This window comes from Podarcis melisellensis (assembly GCF_964234715.1).
Source record: "Podarcis melisellensis genome assembly, chromosome: 6".
Taxonomy (NCBI): Eukaryota; Metazoa; Chordata; class Lepidosauria; order Squamata; family Lacertidae; genus Podarcis; species Podarcis melisellensis.
Genome location: NC_138538.1, coordinates 44,710,058 through 44,736,389, shown reverse-complemented (window position 1 = coordinate 44,736,389; position 26,332 = coordinate 44,710,058). Strand labels below are relative to the sequence as shown.

At 43.9% G+C, this 26,332-nt stretch overlaps 1 protein-coding gene across 2 annotated transcripts in view; it reads right to left on the bottom strand.

Annotated features, from left to right (window-relative positions):
• Window positions 1-26,332, bottom strand: part of GRM4 (glutamate metabotropic receptor 4) — a 299,470-nt gene that overhangs the window by 66,083 nt on the left and 207,055 nt on the right. For both annotated transcript variants that reach the window (XM_081915563.1, XM_081915564.1), the window contains exons 5-6: window positions 24,441-24,595; window positions 17,115-17,255 (exon numbers count right to left, since the gene is read on the bottom strand). In XM_081915563.1, coding sequence (XP_081771689.1) covers window positions 17,115-17,255; window positions 24,441-24,595 — 296 coding nt within the window. The remainder of the gene's footprint in view (window positions 1-17,114; window positions 17,256-24,440; window positions 24,596-26,332) is intronic.

Genomic DNA, 26,332 nt, shown 5'->3' with positions numbered 1-26,332 from the left:
TGTTGGACATTCAGCTTAAGAAGACCCTGATCTTTTTTGAAGCCCCCAGGGGAAAATATTAATATTTTTGGAACTGTGGTCCTTTCCATGCTGTATTCCCTCCAAAATCCCTCCTCCCAGAAAATAAGGTCAATTGTATGAGCCTGACCCCCCTCTGCTGCTGTTTTTGTAGACTGGACACAACACCCAAGCTCAAAATTTGCCCAAGAAGACTGATCTACCTTACTACATGCCTGATGCTGAGTAGTGGGTCTGCTCCTTTGAAGGGCCTATAAGAAAAACTTTTGGTGCATTTACTCCGAAAGCACCTGTTCTTTGATGCGCTGAAGCCGTCAGCCCCAACGCCTTTTCACAAGATGCCGATAACTACTTTAAAAATCTTTTAAAGGACAAGATTAGGTTGGAACCAGCAAACCACAGATCAGAAAACAGTCGTGCAGTGGCATGTTCCAGACAGGAACACAATGAATCTCTTTGAAACTCACAGTAGATTAGGACAGCATAGGGAATGTGACCCTGCTGATTATAATAGCAGGGTCGTGCATCGTTCTACCCATCTGATAATTAATTTTCAAGTACGCAACGAGTCTTGCCGGGCACCCCTCTGAGAATGAATGCAGCTATCTTTTCAAGCGCCGGATGAGAAAGGATTAGCATCAATTCCGATCACATCCCAGCTCTGGCTGCGGCTTTCAGCAGGAGTTAATCAAACTCACTCACTATACCACTCTCTGGAGAGCTCAATTGATGGCCCCCCGGACCACCAAGGGACTTCTGAACCATAACCTTCCCTGCCGTGAGTCACTTCAGGGAGTAATAAATGGCTGCAGACAGCAAACGAGCAATGTCTCAGGGCCAGGTCCAACAAAATATCTTGCATCCACTCAATGTCTTCCCTTGGATGCACTTTACTTTGGAATCTCCCACCCCTGTGGCTTGTTAAAGTATGATTGCACAAACTGTTTCAACTACTTTAAAGGACTGTCCTGGAACGAGCTGAAAGGCCTTGGAAGAAGGGTGGTAGAGCATCTGCCTTGAATGCAGAAGATCCCAGATTTTTGATTCCTTTGCATCTCCAGGTAGCACTGGGAGAGACCCCTGTGGGATACCCTGGAGAGCTGCTGCCAATCAATGTAGACAATCCAGGGCCAGATGGGCCAGTGAGTCTGACTCATGGTAAGGCAGCTTCCCATGCTTCTACAAGAACACATTATGATTAAATATTTTTGCACATAGGAATTTATGGGACTCATTTCAAAAATCATCCAGTGGATGCAGAATGTTATAGCACAAGAACCCAAAGCACCACACAGCCATTTGCATCAATGAGTCCTCCACTGATCCCCGTATTATCACCTCCCAATACTATGGAGGAGAGTATTGATCCCGTGTTATGTGTGTGACTGGTGAAATGTTGGGGGAAGCCCTGCACTCCTGTCACAGACAACAAAGCTTTCTAATTACTATGCTTCCCATCAGCCCCAGCCTGCATGGCCAATGGTCAATAAGGGCTAGAGTCATAGTTCAAAACATACAGAGGACACCAGGTTGGGGAAGGCTGCTGTATGAGGTTATGGGTACCAGTCTCTCCAAATTCCTGGGTCCAGTAAATGTCAAAATATAAGCCAAGCCAGTTTCCTGACTAGGAAATTGCTTGGGGCGGTGAGCCATCAGGAGGACAAAGGGAAGGTGATGAGCCATTAGGGAAGCCAAAAAGAGGGGAGCTCCCTCTGCTCAGAGTTAGAAGATAAAAGGAGAGTTTAAAGTAGAGTCTTGGCTGGATGTGACCTCGGAGGGAAAATATTGCAGTCTAGTAAAGGCGGCAAACTGGAGAGAAGGTCAGAGCACAATGGCTAATATCTGTTTGAATCTAGGGCTGCAGTTATGAGAGACACTACCTATTGGGGTGTCAGTGATGTGAACCCCTCCATTGCAGGCTCAGGTTGTATATATGTATAAGTAAACCATATATCATAAAGGCACCACAACCAATGCTGTGTCTCATTTCCAAACGGAAACACAAACCCTGGGTAAGAGTGCCTGGAACCCCTGGAATTTCTGAGACTGGGGTGGTGTGCAACAGTGTGTATTCTAAAATGGCACCATCCACACACATGAGAATGGTATAGGCAGGCCTAGTGCTCTAAGGTTTGCAGAAGTATTCTTTTTGGAGGGAAACTCTGAAGAAGAGAAATAGCCCAGTGAGGACTGTGCATGCCCCTAGAGTACCTGTGTGGCAGTGGAAGGAGGAATTAAATGGAGGCGATGGCTGGCTAGAACTCCAAGCAGGCGCACTGCAACCCTGTGCTAGATTCCATTTGCATTTTCTACCAAAAATAGAACCATTTGCTGATTGTTGGAGGCCTCCTTAAATGTATTTGCCTAGCACTTTGATGGCCTTGAGATGGCAAGCAAAATAATCCTCTTTTTACTAAGGTTTTTGGTGGGTTTTGGCTGCTGTCTTGGATTTTGTTTATTGTAACACTGCTTGTTCCCCTGACTTGCGTGTGTTCATCCTTGTTTGGATATATCCTTGTATTTGTTTTAGCTTCATGGGTAAGCTGCCTTGGACAAAGTAATGGAAAGTGGATCAGCCAGTGAAGGAGCATCTGCTCCAATATTTTGTGTTTTCTCCCCCCCCACTCCTCCCACCCCCCTTTTATACTATGTCTTAAAAGATTGTGAGCCAGCCTGCCGGCAGGTGCTGCCTTATCCTGAACCGGCACACACACCCAAAATCACTCATGAGCACCTGAAACAAAAACCTGGAGGTAAAATACATTACAAAAAATAAGATAATATTGGTTGTGTTGGTCTCCTTTGTGGCACCATCTGGATGACAGACAGATGTATGTGGGGGAGGGTTTATCAGATGGGGGGCTAGACATCTCCACATTAGTTTGCTAATCCTTTCTTTTTTAGTCTCGTGAAAATTTGTCAGTATTTATGTTTCAAATTTCCCCTAATATGCACATTTCTATGCAATTTAGTCCCAAATCCCTGTGTTTGAAAGCAGTTTTCCCTAACATAATGCACTTGTGTAGGTTAATATGTATAATAATTTTATGCACACTTAGCCCTAATATATGCATTTTTGTACAACCTAGATAGCATCTTAAAAAGCAGAGACATCACCTTGCCAATAAAGGTCCGTATAGTTAAAGCTATGGTTTTCCCAGTAGTGATGTATGGAAGTGAGACCTGGACCATAAAGAAGGCTGATCACCAAAGAATTGATGCTTTTCAATTATGGTGCTGGAGGAGAATCTTGAGAGTCCCATGGACTGCAAGAAGATCAAACGTATCCATTCTTAAGGAAATCAGCCCTGAGTGCTTACTGGAAGGACAGATTGTGAAGCTGAGGCTCCAGTACTTTGGCCACTTCATGAGACGAGAAGACTCCCTGGAAAAGACCCTGATGTTGGGAAAGATGGAGGGCACAAGGAGAAGGGGACGACAGAGGACGAGATGGTTGGACAGTGTTTTCGAAGCTACAAACATGAGTCTGACCAAACTGCGGGAGGCAGTGGAAGACAGGAGTGCCTGGCATGCTCTGGTCCATGGGGTCACAAAGAGTCGGACATGACTATAACTACTAAACAACAACAACACATTACTTGGCTGGAGAGCTGCATTGCAAAATTCAGACAAGTGCAGATTTGCTAGCTTAGCCTTGAAATGCAAACTGAACCAAATTTCTCCCGCATACACAAACAGCAAATGAGAGCATTAGCTAGATGTCAGGAATGGTTTTACACAGTGAGATACACATATATTAAGAAAAAGGCTAAATGGCTTGGAAGAAGTGTTCTAGGTGAGCGCTTGCAAGGGGACAGATCAGAGAGATTGGTAAGGCTGAAACAACTTTTCTCTTGGTTGGTTGGGAAAGAATGAGGTTAGTAGTGCTGGAAGGAAAAGGTATCGATGGAGGGGGAGAGGCAGAGGAGAAATGTACGGGTACATGAGACAATGGGGGACACTCATCTCCTGTAGCTAGGAGAGGAGATAAATTCACCAGCACACGGCACTGATGAGGGCATAACAGTTTGAAGATGTCCTAATTGTGTCCCGGGGCACAATGAGCCAGACAACAGAGAGGAGTGACAATTGGGGAACTGACGCAGAGCTCCTCAAAGCACAGCAGTCACCCGTTACTACGGAGACGCACACTCTTTTTGTTTGCAGGTTGTAAACTGTAATTGAAATGAATTCTCAAGGTTGAAATAATCAGGTGAGGTAGCCCCCTTCCTCCTGCTCCCCTCCAGAAAGAAAGGAATACAGACATAGTATTCACATGTTCAGATACAGCCCTTTGCAGCAGACTGTTGAAGGAGAGGGGAGGGAGGTTGTCAGTTATTTTACAGAAATATTATCTGCTTACTGATTCAGGAAATCAGGAAACATTTCCCCAGTTCCTTCTTTCCCACTCACTCTGTCTCCCCTTTGCTTTCACTCATTCATTTAGCTTGCATCACTAAATCCATTAGCTCAAGCTTTCCACAACCTGGTGCTTTCCAGACATTGGAGGACTCCAACTCCCATCAGCCCTAGCCAGAATGACTAATGACCTGGGATGGTGGGAGCTGTAGTCCCAAACATCTGGAGGTATCAGGCCAGAGAAGGTAGTAATAGATTATGGGAGGCGAGGCCACAGCTCAGAAGCACAACACACCCTTTTACACGCAGTTCCAGATTCTGCCTCTGTGGCATGTCCAGCTCAAAGGATTTCAGGCAGTGGTCCTTGAAGAGCTACTGCCAATTTGAGCTGACTATACTGACGAGAGGTATCAATGGCCGGATTTACTAGAAGGCAGCTCCATATTGATCATATGTCTGTAATTCAACCAGTCAGCATTCCCATGGGGTCTTCCCATGTTAGAAATAAATCCAATTTTTCACCACCTATTTCACAAAGCCCATACCATATTATGTTGCCTGTCAAAAATGCTTGAAACAACAAAGTTTGAAAAAGTTCACCACCATTCAGCATTCATCTCATTGGTCTGGAAATAGTTGTGGGTTGTATCTAACGAAGTTCTACACAGAGTAGATATACTGAAATTACTGTATCTAAATTAGCATGCCCATCCATTTCAATGGGTCTACTCTGAGTAAAATTAATGTTGGCATCCACCTCTAGGCCGCAATACAACTTCCCCATCTTATGTTCACCTCTGCAGGCTCAGCTAGCCTCCCACCATTGCAGACCTCCCTCTTTCCCTCACCAAATGTTCAGGCAGGTGGAAACCTCACCAATGGGGAAATCAAATTGACTTCACGCATGTTTTGACAGGCTGGATGGTGATGCTGTCAATGAAGTAGAGAGGAATCAAAGAGAGGAAGGCTTGGAAAGGAAGATAAGCAGCTCCATCATATATACATTGAGTTTGAGATGGCAATGACGAGACATCCTATTACAATATCAGACAGGCGGAATAGAGGACGGTTCTTTCTTCATTACCTTTACTGAGGAAGAAAGACGAAGGGATCCTCCAGATGACCTGTTTATTGAGCCTCCAGCCTCATTTGCTTGCGCAAAGCTTATGTGGAGGTTAAACACTGTCTTTCTTGAGCATTCATTCTGATTTGTTTGCAGAGAAGCAGTAAGAATTCATGCTGATTTGCTTTCATGATGTTTATGTATCTTCCTGTTAATCCAGCATCTCTCAAACTGTGTTCTATGGAACCCTGGGGCTCCACAAAGTAGTCCAAGTGGTTCCACAATGAAAAAAGTTTTAATGGCAGACAAGCACACACAATGTCTAATTTCCATTGAGCTGCAGCCATGCAGATGAAATGTAAATACTCAAGCAATTGTCTTGGAAGTCCCTTCCCCTTCTTTCCTTCCATTGCCATATTTCCCATGAATTAAATCAGGAGCAACCGGGCTAGTGTGCGCAGGGCAGTGCTGCTTCCCTGGCTTTTCAATACTATACATTGCTGCTAGTTGCCAAGAGCAGTGGAGAGCTGAGCAAAGTGTGGATTCATCAGCCAAACCAATCATATGCTCTTACACTGTTACGTGGAGGCAATCATATAGGTGCAATGGCACAATGCAAGCCCTTTTGAATGCTCATTTACCAGGAATGGTCCCCACCCTGACATAATCCATTACTCCAAGGGCTGGAAGAGAAAACAGCCATTGGTTTACCAATGTGGATGTAGCTATGATTGGACCTGAAGGCAGCAAGTCCACCTTATGCAAAGTTCCCATGAACTTTGTTGATCACCTGCACTAAAAATAATATCTGTACATAAAAAAATGGGGACATCACAGCCTGTTCATATTATCACTTTCTGCAGGAGATTGTTTTTTGGTTTTTGGTTTTTTAAACCAACCCTAAAGTTGGAACCGGTCTTCAGACACAGCTTCGCTGTGAGATTTGGAATTCAAAGTGCTAAAGGGAAACGCCAAAGGTCAGGCCCTTCCCCAGATTGACGCTGGATGGAGGAAGTATTTCTACAACCCTCTGGGAAGCAAAATCAACAGGCTCCATCTGGCTGCATTATTTATTTCAATCTGCGCCACAATAAAATGCTATTCCCCCCCGTCTATTTGGTAAGCAAACATTTCTCAGACAAATGCGGAGATAATTTATTTGCTGACAAATTCGAATAATTTAAAGACACTCCTCGGATTGCTGAATTTCACCTGCCTCTGCAAAAAGAATGCTCTTAAAATATTCTCGCTTAATGCTATGTTATCATTAAGATGAAGTGATCAGCAGCTTGCAGCAACTGGTAATGGAGCCAGTGAGTTGCTCTGCAGCACCAGGGATTTCCAGAAGATGATAGCGCCAGTGTATTTCTTAATGAACAAGTTTCCCAATTTATGTACATGAAGACATAATGCACATATCGGTGTAAGCACATAACTCAAAAACTGGTGCTGCTATCATTATGAGGAAAGAGGGAAAGCAGAAAGAGACTGATGATCTGAGGTTTATGTTTCAGATCTATGCTGTGAACAACTTTAAAACTGGAGAGGAAGCATTTGGGTATGAAACATAAGAGGAGGATAAAAAGGAGGGTGAAGGATATACATGCACAGGCTACAGGGAAATGATAGGCTAGAACCAAGTCCAGATTAAGGTGGTTTTGGCCCCTGGTACAGTTCCCAAAATGGGAAGGGCAGGGCCTGCCCACGCATGAGGTGAACTGAAGCAGCAGCTTTAGGTGGCATAATCCCACAGGGTGCCCTCCTGCTGAGCCTCATTACTGGGATGGCACAGTGGTGGTTTCCAGTGAGATCCCACTAGAAGCCACACCCATGTGACTCCAGTAAGCAAGGGGTGGGTAGCAGCAACTTCCCATTTCACCTCAGGCAGCAAAATAGGATGGGCGTCCCTTGTGGAGAGAAGAGGGGCTCCCCCCCCAAAAAAAAAAAGAATGCAGGAAATAAGGTCCAATAAAATACATCTTGGGATATCTTAAAAACTAACCAATTTATTATTGCATAAACTCTTGTGGACTACAGAAAATACTCTGAGCATGTGCAATTTCACAACTCTCAGCAAAACACAAGCAAGGAGTTTGGAATAGGTAAATCTATGCCAGCTGATGTCCCTCATTCTGGCTCAGCTGGAGATATGCCAGTGTAAGTCCTCCATTCTGACTCAGCCTGGACTCTGCCAATTCACTGGGCTGAGGCCAGGGCAAGTCCTGGGAAAGGGGCATTCGGTGTGGAATGGTAGGAACATTGCCACAATGGAGCAGGGGGAGACTTACTTCTTTTCTAAACTCCATTCAGCTTAGTCATGTTTGGTGTAAGTCAAACTATTTTAAATGCTTCCTCTCAACCCCCATGACTGGCTCAGATCAGCTTAGTCAGCAGTTGCACTTAGGTTTTGTCCTTAGGTGCAGTACTACAAAAGCACATAAGTTAGGCGTGAGTTCTCACAGGTCCAGAGCAAAACAGAGTAAAGACAGTGAATTGAATATTAGATAGACAGACAAATGGAATATGAGCTAAATACGGCTCTGCTTTTATTCAATGTTCTATATGCACCCATCAGCTAACTTCTGATCTGCAAGGCCCTGATCCTTAACTGTGCAGTCTTGACAGTCACGAAGACATGTGCTCCGACCTCTCAGCAGTCTTTTCAAATGTGCAAATGGTGACGCATAGCAGAAGGCAAAGAGAGCGAGAGCGAGATAGTCCCCATCTTCTCTTTTTGCCTGTCTCTGAAAGGAAATAAGAAGCACACAATTTCCCTCTCTCAATGCCTGTAAGTAATAGGCCATTTTCCTGAGTTTGACGTTGGGCTCCACGTCTGATTTCACTCCTGAAATCACAGTAGCCTAAGAATGAGCCGTCACTAACCAGGCAGGTTATATGAGGACATGGAAAGTTGCAGCCATCTTGCTGGAAGTTTGGGGGGGGGGAGAAGCTCTGCTGAACTACAAATAAATACCCATCACTTTCAGCATTTTATTGGCAGACATGAGCATCTGAGTAACAACACTCAAATTGTTCTTCTCAGCTACACAGAACCTTCTAAGCTCCATCAAGTTGCAGCCATGTACTGAATTCTCCTTCTTCAGTACACCCTCCTTTTAGGAATCTCATGGTCTTCTGGCCTTATTCTTTACAAATTTTCCCACTTCCTTGTATCCATGTGTAGCTATACTTGCCAGTTTCATGCCTCTGACAAAGTGGGCTCAAGTCCACATGAGTTTATGCCACAATAAATGTATGAGAATTTAAGATGGCACAGCAGCCTTGCTGTTTTGGCTACAACAGGCTATCATGGCTACTCGCGATGGTAGGCTTCCCTTTGAGGCTAGTGCTCAAAAGAAGCTTGTTTCAAATTGTTGGCACCACAATGCCTTTTTAAATATCAGACATGGACTTGGAACTAACTTGAAGTTCATCACACAGAGAGCCAATTCCTCTGTCATGTTTAATGCTCAGGAGATGACAACTTGAAAGGGGCCTTGTGAGCGTGTACATGGAAAAGCAGCAACTGAATGTATTATCTGTATCTTTTCCAAGGACAATCTCCAGGTTTAGTTGTTTCCTTTCTAGTCACTGAATTGGCAGCAGCTTCCACGATCAAATTCCAAGCATAATTATTTAAGCTTCCTTAATTGTGGAAGGTGAGGTCATTATGCATAATCCTCAATGGGCCTTGGGAAACACGCATATCTTGAATGAATGTTGTATACACACTGCTTACTACTGAATCAGAACAAACAGCAACCTGGATGTCTGAGGATTGCCATTTGTTCCGATTCAGCGGTAAACAACAGGTTTTCCCGGGGAGAGTGGTGGGACAAACAAAAAACAAAAAACCACCCTACTCAGACCTGGACTTGGAAAACACAGGTCTGTGCCTGGAAAGCACAATGCTAAATGAAGTCTGGATGAGCCCCTAGACTTGCATTCCATGTCAAAAATTATACTGCACCAGAAAGCACCAACCCTCTTTATTTCTATGATCATTGTTATATATTTGAATCAGAATCATTTTTCTAGATGTGCTGTAAATTTCTCAGAGTCCCTGGAAATTTTAACAGATGCCTGCCTCTATGGGCCATTTTGAGGCATCAAGAAATCAAATTAGGATAAACAGAAAGCAACACCTGTCCAGGAGTGTCTGTTTGGAAGCACATGACTTGCATCCATGAAACACAGGACTTTGCTGCTGCCTGCTCAAAAGACTTTTATATATATTTGGAGACTGTCTTATATTTTCTTCCTTTGTCACATTTGCTTTCTCTCATCTCACCTCACCCTTGAACCTGCAATCCATTCTGGGAGGCTGCCATCATGGAAGAGGAAGAGGGGGCACTAAGGAGCATCTCCCCCTGCACTGCTGAAAGACCAGCAACTTTTGTATCCTCCTTTCCTTGAAATATTTCCATTTCAGCTGGTCAATACAAGACTATATAACTTTTTTAAAAAGCTTTTCTTTAAGTCCCTCTGGGAAGCCCCCCATTCCCACAAATCTTTTTGTTGAAGTGCAGGATAAAAATGCTTTAACTAAATAAGAAATAACAAGAGAACCCAATAATGTCCAAATAAATTGTGTAGTCACCCACAAGCGTGCTGCATGGCAAATGACTTGGTGATGCTGCAACAGGTAACGGTGGTTAGGTTCCATGGCACATCAGCCCAATGATGGAACAGGGATTCTTACAGCAGGCAGGAGGCAACCTACAGCCCCACCACGTCTCTGCCTGAAAGCCCAGACACCTTTATCTGTCTTTGCCCAGCGGGAGGCAAGCAGTAAATCTCTCCCATCTTTCAGTAAACATATCACCTCAACCACATGGCTGTCAAGAAGACAGATTCCCTGTGTGCCTTGTTTACTACTCTAATCCCTCCCAGTCAGTTTTAGTTGGAAATAGCAAAAAATACAGATGGCCACATAATGACAGCAAAAAATGGACCAGGGGCCGACACACACAGAAACAACCCCACGCCCTTGTAATTTATAGTCATTACAAGACAGGAAAAGACGGCGAAAGGGAAACACTTTTGCAGTATTGTAACAAAGCTCTGTGGTCCTGACCTGTGCAAGTTCAGTGACCATAGCATTCATACTTACTCAGCTATTGGAGATTTGCCTTCTATAGCCCCAGAACTATCACCCTTGAGAAGTTACAGGGTGCATTGCATCCAGCAGAACCACTAGGTGTTGATGCCTTCCTTGGGCTTCCTGGGCCAGGTGGCTGGGTGCACAAACCACCTTTCTAAATTTTGCAAAATGCCCCAGGGCCACAATACTCATGGGCATTGTGGGACATGGCAGGACAAAGCTATCCAGTACTATTGAGAGATAGCCATGCTCACAGGGCCAGGCAGCTGCGACCTGCCATTTATGACATGACTGGCTGGGGCTGATGAGAGCTGTAGTCCAACATGAAATTGGACACCAAACTGGAGAAGGCTGATGCAGAGCTTTTGGCAAATTACTGAAAATGCTGTGAGGTCAATTGCTAAGTTGGGCTGATACCTCCCTTGCAATGTCTTTTTGAGTCATGTAAAGGGGAAAGTGCAAAGGATGTGCTTGGTGCTTTTAACCTCTGCACTCTCGTGGGCTCAAAAGTGAGCAAATCCATTGCAGTGCACTGCTCGTGAACAAGATGCCTCAACCACAATTGCAGCTCCACACATTATTTTCAGCTGACATGAAAGTGTAGATTCTGTGACTTAGAAGAACGCAGGGTCTCAAAGCACAGAAACATAAGTAATGATTTTACATGCTTACATGAGCAGGGAGTGGATTTGTGAGTATTATTTGGAGAGGTGAAGCTAGTCCTGTTCAGTGCATGACCAATGTGAATCGTAGCAGGGAAGACTGGATACCCAGGGTGAATGGAGAGGGGTTCATTTCTACTCCCACCCTCTCTGATCTTAATAAAACTGTGCCTCTGATGTGAAATGACAGAAGCCCTGGTGCTGGGCACCTCTTGCCTGAAGCACCAATTAAAATATTTCACTCCATAAAAATACATAGCCTCATGCACAATACAGTGCAAAATTGTTGTTAAAGGGAGAAGGGAAAAACCCCCAGAGAAACTGGCTGCCATGTAAATGATACAAAGTCTTCAAGCCAGGAGTACAGAAAGTGACTGGGACCTCTCCTTTATCTGTGCGTTGTCACATCCACTCACCCTCCTCACCAGACACTGTGCCTCTGTGGAATTCATGGGTGCCACAGTCGCTCAGAGGAGAGTACAGAAAGAAGAACAGGGACAGAGCAACATACCTAGACCCAGAACCGTTGCCCCTGCTTCTTCGTCTCTTTTTCTCTTGCTCAGGGTATGTTCAGATGATGCTGTCGCTACTTAGCAGCCTGCCCTGCATTGCTTCTAACTGAGTGGAGAAGAAGACTTCAGGCCCAGAAGCTATGAGCCTTGTAACACTTCTTTCTTTGTCCTCCATGCCCATGTTCCTGTTTCCCCTACGCAAGTGGTACTGCAACACAATGTTGCACTATGGAGTGCCTCTGTTGCAATGTGGAGGGCTTCTGTTCACGGTTCCATCCACTGAGCCATGCCTTTTCCCAGGATACTCCATTACATTACTCCCCATCCCACTGCCTTTTTTCTGGTCTAACTCCCCCCTCATCCTCCCCCCCCAAAGGAAAAACCAATCAGTGTGCTCGAGCAACTGAGCATTTTCAGTCTTCATTAGACTGGTTTGAAAACACTGAGTTTGTTTCAGCAGTTTGCCCCCACTTCTGCAGACCTTGAGGTTCCCCAAAGTCTACAGATATCTTGTTCTTCTGTGTAGATAGGGCTATTTTGACGACATAAAAGATTGGCACTTGGATACTCTGTTTGTGATTAAGATACTGGGTGAATAGTCTGCACAACAGCACCGCACAGATAGGATTCTGTTGTACAAGCAGAAACTTGCATACACAGATTTAAGAGATTTAAAAGAATACCAAGGCAGTGGTGAGAGTATGGGAGAGAAGCTGGGATGGAAGGATTCAATCGGAGGGCAGCCAGCCAGATATGTAACAGAAAGAATATGTTTGTATTCAGCACTTATGAACAGAAGACTCAAAATGATAGCAGACTCTAAGAAAGATGCATCCATGCCTTCATAATAAACTAGTACTAATCCCTTTATTCTGTCTATCTATTTAATTGGCAATTTTCATCCTGCCCTTGGTTCAGTGCAATCAATGCTAGACGATCCTCAGGGTTTCTTCCCACTCTACAGTTCTATGACCTTGGGCCAGTCACTGCCTCTCAGCCTAATCTACCTCACAGGGTTGTTGTGGGAGAGAACCATGTATGCCACTTTGATCTCACTGGATAAAAAGGTAGGATATGAACATGATGAATGGATGGATGGATGCTCCATTGTGCATCTTGACAATACAGGCACATAGGAAGTGGCCTTATACCAACCAAGCCAGACCACTGGGTCCATCTAGCATAGTACTGTCCACACCAAGAGACAACAGCTCTCTCAATTTTCAGACGGGGGACATTCCCAGCCCTACCTCAAGATGCCAGAGACTCAACCCAGGACCTTCTGTTTACTAAGCAGATGCAATACTACTGAGCTACAACCATTCAAGGGAATTTAAGCATGTACCTGTGACACCATTCTTGGTGTGCTCAAACATACACACACACACACAGTTACAGGTAGGTAGTTGTGTTAGTCTGCCGTTGTCAAAACAAAATAAAAAAAATCCTTCCAGTAGCACCTTAGAGACCAACTAAGTTTGTTATTGGTATGAGCTTTCGTGTGCATGCACACTTCTTTAGATACACTGAAACAGAAGTCACCAGACCCTTACATATGGTGAGATGATGGGGAGGGGTATTACTCAGAAGGGTGGTGGGAATGGGTGATTGGCCATTTACCAAACCTAAAACCATGGAGAGACCTGGTCTGAAGAGACACATTGGATTCTTATCTTATTATACAGGATAAAGCTATTTTTAGCCATCTCACCCCTTGCTTTTTCCTGTAAGACCAATTGCAGTTGTTAACAGTCGTCAACAGGTTTACCACACCTATCAGCCAATCAGTTGGTCTCTAAGGTGCTACTGGAAGAAATTTTTAAAATTTTGTTTTGACAGAGAGAGGGGAGGGAGGGAGCTACATGCCTTCTATTCCTATTGTTGCTTTTATGCAGATCCAGCATACTGAACATGCCAACATTCCCAGCTGAGGGCAAAGCACTAAACACAGAGTTGGTACCAAGCAGAGGGAGCTGGAGAGCTCCCCAACTGTCAGTTCCTGTTTCAGAGAAGAATCAAAGGCAGCAACATGGCAATAAGGATAGAAAGTGGGCTGATCTGAGAGGCTGTAAGAGGAAACCAAATGAAAGATTTCTATTTTTTTTTAATATAATTTTTATTAAGATTTTCCAAATTAAAAACAAATTAGATCCAATTCATACACTTTCTTCCAAAACCAAAGCCAGGACTTCCCCTTCCCGCCCCCAATTGCGTTCCAAATCTTTCGAATAAGCAATTAAATTCAACAAGTTTTTATCCCATGACTCACTTAACGTCAATAACCCAATTTTTCCAAATTCCCATCCCCTAAGATCGATTTTTTCCCTTCCACGAGTTCCCCCTTTCAAAATTTTATAAAAAAAGAAAAAAAGATATAAACCAAATGAAAGATTTCTAAAGCAGCCCCAAGTAATATGAATGCCTTGAATATTTTATATAATCACCGAATGGGGGCTGGGGAGACATTGCCATGGCACAGGATCCCTACCCAGCACACAGCTCTATAACCTGCCGAAATTGATTTTCAAACAAATCATTTTTAAATGTGTGTTCTCAGGGGAGGAGAAAAAGGGGCGGGGGGGGGAGAGAATACAGAGGGAAGAGTTACTGAGATAGATACGACTGATGCCGAGATGGGGTAATGGAAATTTACGAGCAAACGAGGGAAGAATTAGTGTGGCATGGAGAAGGGACGGATGGTAAATAATTCAACAGGAAATGAATGTGTGGTTGGAGGTGCATGTAGAGAGACAGCAAGGCTAAGGAGAGTGGCACCCAAGGGGGCTTCGGAATGTGCCCAGTGGGTCATGAGATAAATGTGGGGTTGGCATTATTTAATGATCACAAAGAAGGTAAGGCATTTAGCTGCCTCGTTTGCTCATTTCTGTCACACCCCTTCAGGGCTTTCAGCACCCACTTTTGATTCCTGAGTCACGGCTCCTGGGCTTATATGCCAAAGAGGCATAATCCCCCCCCACAAACGTGCTTCTGTTCCACCATCCCTGATGTCAAACAGTTCTGCCAATGCACATGATCTATAGCCCTGCCTTTGTGCTAAACAAGACCCACATACAGGGCCGGCCCTACTGTTAGGCAGAATGAGGTGACTGCTTCAGACGGCAGGCGCCAGGATACAGGGGTGGCAGCCCCCAGCCATTCCTCCTGAACCTTCTGGCTGTAGCCTTCTGCGCAAAGCTCTGTGCCATGGAGACTGTCCTGCACCCTCAAAGTTTCCCTGTGGCTCTCAGGTGTGGTGCAGGACATAGGGACATAGGAAGCTGCCTTCTACTGACTCTATCTAGCTCAGTATTGTCTACACTGATTGGCAGCAGCTGCCTTGGGTTTCAAACAGGAAGTCTTTCCCAGTCCTACTTGGAGATGTCAGGGATCGAACCAGAGACCTTCTGCATGCAAAACAGATGCTCTGCTGTTGAGCCATGGCCTTTACAGTGCACAGCCTGACTGCTAGTTTTAAAGGAGGATTTAGCTGCCACTTCAGTCAGGTTCTGCATGTGAAATTCTGGGGTGCCATCTTGTCCTTTGCCTGAGGCAGCAAAATGTCTTGAGCTGGCCCTGCCCACACAGCCACGTCAATCTTCTTCTGAGACAATCCTTTTCTTCCTCTCCTCCTTCCTCTCCCGCTGAGGCACAGCAAGTCTTCCTCCCCCAGAACATCCCTGACTACTGCAGACCCTGCCACTTTCCTGATACTGAAAAAACAATACAGTTGTGCCTCGCAAGATGAAAAGAATCCGTTCTGTGAGTCTCTTCGTCTAGCGGTTTTTTCGTCTTGCAAAGCAAGCCCATTGACGGCTTAGCGGATTAGCGCTATTAGCGCTATTAGCGGCTTTTAGCGGATTAGCGGATTAGCGGATTAGCGGATTAGCGGATAAGTGGCTTAGCGGCTTAGAAAAAGGGGGGAGGACAAAAAACCCGCAGGAACTCGCAAGACATTTTTGTCTTGCGAAGCAAGCCCATAGGAAATTCGTTTTGCAAAGCACCTCCAAAACGGAAAACTCTCTCGTCTAGCGAGTTTTCCGTCTTGTGAGGCATTCGTCTTGTGGGGCACCACTGTATCAGTAAAGGATAGCAATAATGATATAGTGCTTTCAGATGTCCAATGAAAGTTCAGAGATCTGTAGCGATCGCTTGCAGAGCACTTTGGGAAATTAGGCCGAGGACCACATAAAATTAGGTTGAAAATCCTCACATGGATTTAGGAGCCATAGGATGACTCCCCTTGTTTTATAGCAGAGCTGTAAGGTGGTTCAGAGAGGGGACGCGGGTGGTGCCATGGGTAAAACCTCAGCACCTAGGACTTGCCAATCGCATGGTCGGCACTTCGAATCCCCATGGCGGGGTGTGCTCCCGTTTCTCGGTCCCAGCGCCTGCCAACCTAGCAGTTCGAAAGCACCCCCGGGTGCAAGTAGATAAATAGGGACCGCTTATTAGCGGGAAGGTAAACGGCATTTCCGTGTGTGCTGTGCTGGCTCGCCAGAGCAGCTTTGTCACGCTGGCCACGTGACCCGGAGGTGTCTGCGGACAGCGCTGGCTCCTGGCCTCTAGAGTGAGATGAGCGCACAACCCTAGAGTCTGTCAAGACTGGCCCGTACGGGCAGGGGTACCTTCACCTTTTAAGGTGGTTCAGTCAGTATGACTCAGTCACTATGGCATACCAGTTCTGAGTGTTTCCACCCTGATCCCCATCTCAGTGCACCATCATTCCAGTCAACTTTGCTCCAGACAAGGCTGGATTTAGGTTTGATGAGGCCCTAAGATACTGAAGGTAATGGGGCCCTTTATATGTCCGGCTGTCCTTTGTCAACAACAAATTGTCACTTTTTTGTGTTGAATATATGCTATATGGTAATTTATGGACCTAATAGGTATCTAAAGCCATTTGCACATTGTTGCCGTGCAACCAGTCCATGCAGAATGTAGGCACCCTATATATAGAAATGAGCAAACCAGTGATATTTTAGGGAGCAGGCTAGCAGGTGGGGCCCATTACTTACATCATAGGAACCTACACAATACAAAACACTGTTGCTGTATGTAGGTTTTATTTTATTTGGTTTTCATCTTATATTTTGGAAATGTACATCCAGGGTTTTTTCCCCTTTAATTTTTTTGGGGGGGCCCAAGAGAGTGGGGACCTAAGCTATAGCCTGTTTAGCTTATATGTAAATCCGGCACTGGCTCCAGCTCTTTTCCACATCTCTAGAAATTTACATCAAGATTGATCTCTCTTTCACGTCATGGCACTAGACGTCATGGATGATCTGATAGTGTGTTCTCTTGTTACAAGCTTAGGAATAGGATTTGGTAACAACATCCTAGCCTGGTTCATCTACACACACCCTCCACGCCCCTCCCATCTGCCCATAGCATCTTACTTGTGCATTTCTTGAAGGCACTGCCTTTCTTGAGAGCATGGCGGCTCAGCTTGCAGTGGAAGTTGTCCTCCCAAAATTCAGCAAACCAAATGTTACGACGGTTATTGTCCAGAGTCCTGCTTGAGAAATAGCGATCAAAACCTAAGAGGAAAAAGAAGAGAGAGGTGATAGAAACATGAGGAAGGTCTTGCAATCAAAACATATGAGACCTGGTGCAACTGTAAAAGGAAGTCTGCCACTTTCAGTGTCTACAGAGATGAAAGGGGCGTTTAAGCTATTGAAATCAAGTGTTCGGAAATGAATAGATAAGGAAAGGGTGGATATTTGTTGTGGAATAAGTGCTCTTCATGCTTGCAAATTTTGGTGGTGTCAAAATGCCAGTCTGTTTTTTCCTCCTCATTTAATATGGATTTTCCCTGTATTTAATCTGGTAAATTAAATAAAACCTGTTGCCAACAAACCATTTATGATAACTCGTTGAGCGGCTGCAATATTGAGTCTCCATCTGGATGTACCCACAGAGATTCAAGGTACTGATGGTCAAAGTGGTTTATTTCCTGTTCACCTGCATGTGCTCATTCATAAGTCCATGCTGCCCTATTTCTGCAGTAATCTGTGAATCTTTAATTTAGAAAACCACATGAAAAATTCATATTTAAATTCACATTTTCTCATAAAATATGCATTTCTAAATATATTTTATTTCAAAGTACACATTTCTAAATGTATTTTAGCCAAACTATGTGTTTTATGGACATTTTGGTATTTTTTTAAAAAACCAAGAGCTGCATTGCAAAATTCAGAAAAGTAATGATGCTCCAATCTACACATCAGTCCAGGAGGTGGGGATCAGGTCTGTTTATATTGGAATGTGCAAAGAACAACTTCTTCGAACACTGAGGACCTTTATAATCCTTCAGATGAATATCCAGTCCAATGATGCACAGGTTGAATGCTCAATTCAAGATATAGATATATATATATCTGGAGAGGGCAGTGATTCTGAGTCACAGCTCCAATGCTCAAAGCAGGATTTTCACTGTTTCAATGCCATCACATTTTTATAACCAGGTAAGCCCCTGTTTGGGCATTTTCCCCACTACTTATAATTACCATCATGAAAAGGAGTTAGCAAAGATAAAGTCCATTGACCCTGTGACAGACACCCTCACTTAAGCACCTTCTGAGAGTCCTCACTCAGATTTGACACTCAGGTTCAAATCTCCACTTGGCCATGATCCCAGCCAGTCACAAACATTTAGCCTAATCCACCCCTTAGGGTAGTTGTGAAAACAAAATGGGAAGGGGGACCATATATGCTGCCTTGAACTTGGGGAGGGCAGAGCTGGGATATAAATGTCACAATATAATATTATATATACCCCCAGTGTAAATAATAATGATGATGATGATTTTATTTATACCCTGCCCATCTGGCTGGGTTTCCCCAGCCATGCTAGGTGGCTTCCAACAGAACACTAAAAACAATAAAACGTCAAACATTAAAATCTTTCATTTTTTTAAAAAAAATGCAAAATTACTTAACCAAGAAAGAAACTGGGAGGGGAACAGACCTGCACAAATGAGAAATCAAGCAGAAAAGCAAAAGTGTTAACTTACAGTGCCCTAAGCTGAAATTGGTATTCGTTTAAAAGGCAAGTTAGTCGCTTATAGCAATTGTTAAAGCAATTGTCCATTAGCTCCTCCACCAGCTTTGATCTTAAACCAAAACAAACAAGTTGAGCTTTCTGCACCCTCATATCCAGGTGCACATGAGTTTCACAGCCTCAAGTCAAGCAAAGACTAACAGGCAGCCTGGAAAACACCTCTTTTTAAGGGAAAACAATTGTGCGTGTGATGGGTGTTCCCTGATCCTGTCACTCTTGAAAACTGTTCTGCTCTGAGCCAATCTCCTGCAAGTTCCCACGATAGTAAAGTCTTAATTAACCATGCATATTTTAGTCACGCAGAACACAAACCTAATTTCCTTGGCATAAGTGGATGTCAGAGGGGGGTAAGGAAGAGACAGGAAAGATGGCGGCTTTGTATCTCTCTCCCTGGGGTTCCATCTGGTGTAGCCTTATTAATTGAATGGATCCTTTAATAGGCTTGGGGCACTTGACAGCTCTTTCCTTTCTAATGAATGACACCTCTACAAATGAAACTTTGGCCGTGAGCTAAATGTGGATGCACTTTGGTCAAGTATACGAAAAACTGTGCTAATAACTAGCTGAGAACTCGATAATAGGGTAGCTTGTGAGTTTGCGCAAACCTCACAGGATGCTCTTGCAATCTCTGGCTCTAACTTTCCCACCACCACAACCCACTCTGGATTCAGTGGTCTCAGTCATAAAGATTTGTTGCCACACCTTTGGGTGCCAGCGGTTTACCTCAGGGGTAGGGAACCTCAGGCCTAGAGGCTGAATTCAGCTCTCCAGGCCTCTCTACCTGGCCCTCAGAATTCTCCCAAGACTGTATCCCACACTCAGGCTGCTTCATACCCCAAGTGTTTCTCCCTGACTGGAATGTGTCCTTGAGGACATTTGCAGGCAGCAATGCTTCTGAATACCAATTGGTGGAAACCACAGAAGAGGTTGCTGGTTTCCCACAGACATCTGGTCGGTCACTGTGAGAACAGGTTGCTGGGCTAGGTGGGCCATTGCCTGATGCAGCAGGTGGTTCTTATAATCTTAACTCCAATAATGGTTTTTGGTTTTCTAGATAAATGACAGAGAGGGCTGTGAGAGTGTGTACAGCAACCAGTCTCCTAGACTAGTCTACTGGACATTTGTGGTTCCACCGCCTTTTGCCTATGGTTCCACCCATCACTGACTCGTGGTGCTTGTAACGCCTTTGTCCAGAAGGGAAAGGTCTCCCAGCCCCTGATATAACAGTGTTTGCAGGCCTTTTCCTGAAGCAGCTTACAGGATCTTTTGAATTGGTGGGATTTGCATTTTGAGTTCTGCGAGCAACCTGCATAAATTGATCAAAGAGTATTGTGACACCTGGAAGACTAAGAAATCTCTTGTCAAGATGCTGACAGACAAGGAAAGTCCAGAGGAGAGAATTAACTCTATTGTCAAAAATACGCTTACAAGTTAGGGAAAGGCATGTCCATCAGACCCATGCCTCTCAGCTGCTCCTAGATGTGCAACAAATGAGGCAGTTGCTGCAACAGAGAGGCCCTGACCCCAGCTTATGTATCTCCCCCATCTGAGCTGCATGTAAGCAGGCTAAGTCTCCACTTGCATATAACTTTTTGGTCCTCCCACTTCAATCCTATTCTGGTCCTGAGTGGAGTAGGAGTGGTGCAACAGGAGGAGGAGGTGTGGCAGCTGTTGATTCTACATGAGCCTCACCTGTCTCTAGCTCCTCCTGCACTTATTATTCACTCTTCAATCCTGTAGCTTCTTCTGCCTCTGCTTCTTGCCTCCTGGTTGTTACAGGTCCCCCTGGATTACTGATCCCTTCTTCCAAGCCAGTCTCTAACCTCGCTTCTCCCAGTGCTCATTGTCCATTCATCAGAATGCAGTCACCATTCCTCATTTTCCAGCCAGTCCCTGTCCAGCTTTTGTGGACTCAAGCTACTGAATCCCTTTCATCTTTTTAGGAAGACCATAGGCTTTCAAAGAACACCTTGCTGGTGCAGATCGTGCCAATGGTGTCTGTGTATGTGCCAGTGAATGCATACGGTAAATCAAACTGATGCAAAACACTGCAAGTCTGGATTAATCTAGTGAGTTCCAGTAGCCAAAGCCCACACAAGGAAAGCAATGAGGCCTTCCCCCCACCCTCGCCTCCACTCATGCCCTCCACTCTCAAATTGGCTCAGGTGGGGTGCAGGGATCAGGAGAACACCAGAATAGCACACAGGGGGGTATGGGGGGGTTGTTCCATCTAGCAAATTCATGCAAATGGAACTATTCCTCCCTCAGAAAAAAAATATTATGCCTTTCTAAAAATATTCTTTTTCAAACTCATGAAGATGGTGAATTCCAGTCCTTGTCTGAAGAGTATTTGGCAAAATGCCCCCCCCCAACTTCAGTATCTGTGCATTAGGGGCTCAACTATGGATCAAGTTTAAATATTGTTTAATAGTCTTTTAATTTGGTCCCTTCGCTTTCCTGTCCTCCTCTTTCCTTCATTGACCAGTATGAACTTACAATAGAGTTTTACTGAATATTAAGCTAGCTGAAATTTCTTGTAGAATAATTTGTTGTTGTTGTTGTTGTTGTGCGTTTTAATGAGCCCCTCCTGGAGGAGTTTAGTGCTACCCTGGATATTATTCCCAGTTTTGCTACCCACAAAAAGCATGGAGAATCTGAGGTCATTTTCACTTAGTACTCTAGATACACCCATTTTCTTGACAAGCAAAGAACATCTTTCTTCTTGGTGTATAGACAGTGGTTAGAAGCTGGCTGACATGAGAAGCAAAGAGGAAATACCTTGATCTGAAGAATTTCAGTAAGTTGTTAGGGCACTATGAAATGTATGTCAGGTAGACCCATCTTTTACAAAAGTTAAAGGTAAAGGTAAAGGTACCCCTGCCCGTACGGGCCAGTCATGACCGACTCTGGGGTTGCGTGCTCATCTCGCTTAAGAGGCCAGGAGCCAGCGCTGTCCGAAGACACTTCCGGGTCACGTGGCCAGCGTGATGAAGCTGCTCTGGTGAGCCAGCACCAGCGCAGCACACAGAAACGCTGTTTACCTTCCCGCTATAAAGCGGTACCTATTTATCTACTTGCACTTAGGGGTGCTTTCGAACTGCTAGTTTACAAAAGTTAGATGCTTGCTAAATATTTAGATTATGCAAGGTAAGAAAATAACACAGGAACGAACTATGGGAATGAGGTAATTGAATAGGCCAGAATGCAACAATGACATGACACAGTTAAGGCACACGTCTGTCTATTTCTGGCCTGTGACATTTTTTCTTATTTTACTCCTAATTATAGTCAATCTTGTTTCTACATTAATCTACATTTTTTTTAAAAAAATCATATTGGTATCCATATTTAAATGTGTACTGTACTTGCATGACAACATTTGGAGAGATATAAGATTTCATGGATTTTAAGACTTCCAATCTCTGCATTAGGCCAAGGGTTACAGATTGGGTTATTTTGCATAGGAATTTTAAAAGATTTCATTCATCAACCACCCCTATTTGAAGCAACTTCATAATGGATAAGAGTTTACTGAGAACATATCCCATTTGACCCATTTGTTATAATGAGGTTCACAAAGGAGAATTTATCTGTGGGTTGTGTCCATTGACAAATTCAGCATCAATGAAGATATCCAAGTGATATTTGAACTCCTTGCAGTAGAAGGAACTGACCTTTGAAGAAACTTCAAGGAAAAAATGCTCAAGGTGTTATAAAGGATACCCAGAAAAACATGACCATTTCTAAAGCATCAATATATACCCCAAACACCCAACTGAAGATTATCATTTTCAGTAGATGCATGCCATGACTGCTTTCAATTAAGCATGCATTAAAAGGAATAAGGAAAATGCTACTCCTGGTGAAGGAAACATTTAAAGAGAGCTAGAAAAGTCCTTGCAATAATTAGTGGCAGGACAGGGCTGGGAAAGAGAAGGCAGACTGATGTTTAGTAATGGTTTGGGCATATTGGCCAAAGAGCTATGAGAAGCTCTCTCCTGAAATTGTGACCCATTTATCTAAGTGCTGCGATGGCAGCCTCACCCGCAGATCTAGCCCTGAGAGCATCCTGCAAAATTGAAAAGAGAAAATGCATATGCATGAAAAATGTATAGTGGCATTGGGACATTGAGGATCAAAGTTTTCAATAAACAGTTAATTTAAAGAAAGAAAGAAAAGGAATGCAACAAGGGTCATTCTATCCTGCTTTTCTTCCATTGCAGAACTCCAAGCACCATAGATGGTGTTCCCAGCTGTCACTCATCCAGACATTGAGCAGATTCAAACATGCTGAGCTTCAGCAGGTGGTTCCATTGTGTATGCAGGCATGCGGGCATATATGTATTTGAAAATGTATATACTGCCCATTGCCAAAGGGCCACAGGATGGTATACTGCATAAAAACAACATAAGAGCTATACAGCACAAGAATGTAAAAAATATATATTTCAGCACTTCTAGTAATAAAATCAGCATTGTCAAACTAGTCTTAAATAAATACAATTAAAAAAAAATCCTTCCAGTAGCACCTTAGAGACCAACTAAGTTAGTTCTTGGTATGAGCTTTCGTGTGCATGCACACTTCTTCAGATACACTGCATGCACACAAAGGCTCATACTAATAACAAACTTAGTTGTTCTCTAAGGTGCTACTGGAAGGAATTTTTGTTTTGTTTTGTTTTGACTATGGCAGACCAACAACCTACCTGTAACTATAAATAAATACAATCACAGTCCCCATCATCTGAGAACCTGGAGGAAAAGGTGTGCCTTCACCTGTTTCCTAAAAGAAAGCAATGATGTGGCTAGACACACTTCCATGGGGCCCTTCATTTTGCATGAGGATCACCAACTGGCCTCACTAAATGACCTTTTTCTTGGTCTCACCACCTTCACAGGTACTGAGAGAGGGCCTTCTCAGTGACTGCTCCCAGATAGTGGAACTCCCTTCCATGGGAAGCTAGGCTGGTCTCCTCCCTGCTATTGATTCACCAGCAGGCAACTATTTCTTTGTTTAGGACTTTGACCACTAACTGGCTGTTGCGGCAGAGTCTTCTAATCACAGGTGCTGTATATTTTCTTCTCCTCTTCTTGTGTCTTCAAATGGTTTCTAAGCTATTTGGATTCAGTGTTGCTTTTAATATGGTGTGTGTGTGTGTGTGTGTGTGTATGTGTGTATGTGTGTGTGTGTGTGTGTGTGTGTGTGTGTGTGTACTGATTGAAGGTTTGTTTGTTTTTAAGCTGAATCTGTTTTTAATGCATACCACCTTGGGCCCTGCAGGGGGAGGAAGATGGGATATAAACAATAAATAAATAAACAAATTCATGTGGACATTTGCGCTCTCAAAGCCTCACACATAGGCTTTCATGCAGCCAGGACACCATGCAATCAGGAGTTCTGATTGTATGAAAGCTGATCATGAATATGCTTTGACTGTGTGGATGTCCAGATGATGGTGTCCATGGTGCACCTGATTCCAGAGATGGGACATTTCCTTGGGAAATGTATGGAGCACCCTTCAGATGATTAGCACACGAAGGAGCTTCTAACAGGAGAAAACAACAACTGTACAGTTCACGCACAACAATGGCAAATGCCTTTCTGCACCAACCCTGAGAAGCAACCATCTGACATTGTTGAGCAAACTGCTAGACATACCTCTAACAGATGCCCTCTTGGGCAAGATGGTGACGGTTCCTTCAGCCACCTCTTCTAGATCTCTCACGGGGGCAATTTTGGAGCCCCAGCTGTCAGAGCCAATCCAGATGAAGTGTCCAGTCTGATTGGCCCTCTTTGCTGCCATCAACACATTCCTGAAGAGAAAAGAGAAAAGTACATAGAATCACCTTTGCCTTTGTGTTCAGGTTAATGCACACCTCACAACAAAAGGGCGGGAGCGCAGTGATCACACTGAATACGTTGCATTCACTGGCTTTATGTGCCCAATCACACCCAAAGGTTGTGCATCCAATTGCCAGTTACCACTGCACAACGTATATTTGCTACATTCACTCATCCTTAGAGCTTCAGATAAATGTGGATCCAAACACAGACTCTGCATTAAGTTTTAACTGGCCATCTCATTTCTTCTCTCTTCAAAAGAAACCTAGAAGAATCTATTCAGCCCATTCCTCATAAACTAGAAGTGCAGTAGTTCCCACCTGACAGACCTAAATTACATACCTTTAGGTGCCAGGTGAAAACACTCCTTTTATCCTAGGCATTTGGCTAGTTAAACACTGTATGGCCTTTTAAAATGGGGGGGGGGGTATTGTTTTGTTTATCATGTTATGTATTTTTGCGTTTTTATACTGTAAACTGCCCTGTGATCCTCAAATGAAGGGCAATATATAATATTAATAAATAATAAATAAAATAAAATTAGCTGGGTTGCTGGGGAAAAAAACACTTGTGGGAAACCAGGAGTGGGACTTAGGAGCTTGGTTCTGGTACAAATTCCTGGGCTGATCATATATTCAGAGGCACCTTATTCCCTAACTTGGGGGGGGGGGAGAGATAAGGAATTTAGCATGACCCACAGAAGTGCAAGAGAAGGGACGGTGAGAGATGGAGACCCTGCCTTAAGATCAGTCAGAGGGAGCTGAAACCCTCAGGAATACAACAAATAAAGCAACAAATGTTACTTCTGTAATCAAGGCTGATTGATGTTCTACAATGTTTAATTTGATCAGTTACCGGTTCTTAGATTTCTTTCCTTCTTTATTGAAGTGCATGTATGATTTCATAAGATTACTTCAACAGCACTGAATGTGACAGCTTATAATGCTATTGTTTTCAAATTAAATAAGCAGATGTAAAAATGAACCTGAAAAATAAATGAGCAGTATTCTGAGAGCCTTGAGCTGCATTACTCACCTACCCACACTTCTGAGTTCCTGGCCTTAGGTTAAAAAGAAGAAGAAGAAAAGCAGAAGGCTATGAATGAAGAGGATGGGACTGAAATTGGTGGTGAGTGTATAGCACCTGAGCTAGTAAAGGAGCAAAACAAAGAAAAGGGTGTTCAGCAGATCAATGGAGACTTTGTCAATAGCAAGGTTGATTAAAAAACAATTAAGGGAGTAGTGACAGCAAGACTTGAATGACAGACATGCCAGAGCCCTAAGGGAAAGGGAAGTATTTTTGGAATGCAGGGGGAGGGGAAATAAATTGAATCAGACAAGGGGAAAGAGCAAATGTGGTAGTGATCTGGATAAAAGAAAGAGTGATATCATGGCAGTTATTGTGCAGTGAGCCTAGCTCCAATTGAGCTCCAGCTCTTCTTACTACACCATCAATTATTTCTATTACAGCAGCACCTCAAAAAACCATTGTATTGTGTTGTGACACTTAATAAAAGCTATTCATTGGCCTGATGAACCTACAGTGTGTGGGTGGGAGAGAGAATAGAGGCAAGGAAGTGGACTGGAATCGCTCAAGGTCACCTAGTAGGTCAGTGTTGCAGTCGAAAACTGAAATGGTCAAGTGTAAGGCAGGCCTTCTAACACCAAGTCATAAAACGGTTGGGCAGATTAGACGGAAAAACATTTGAA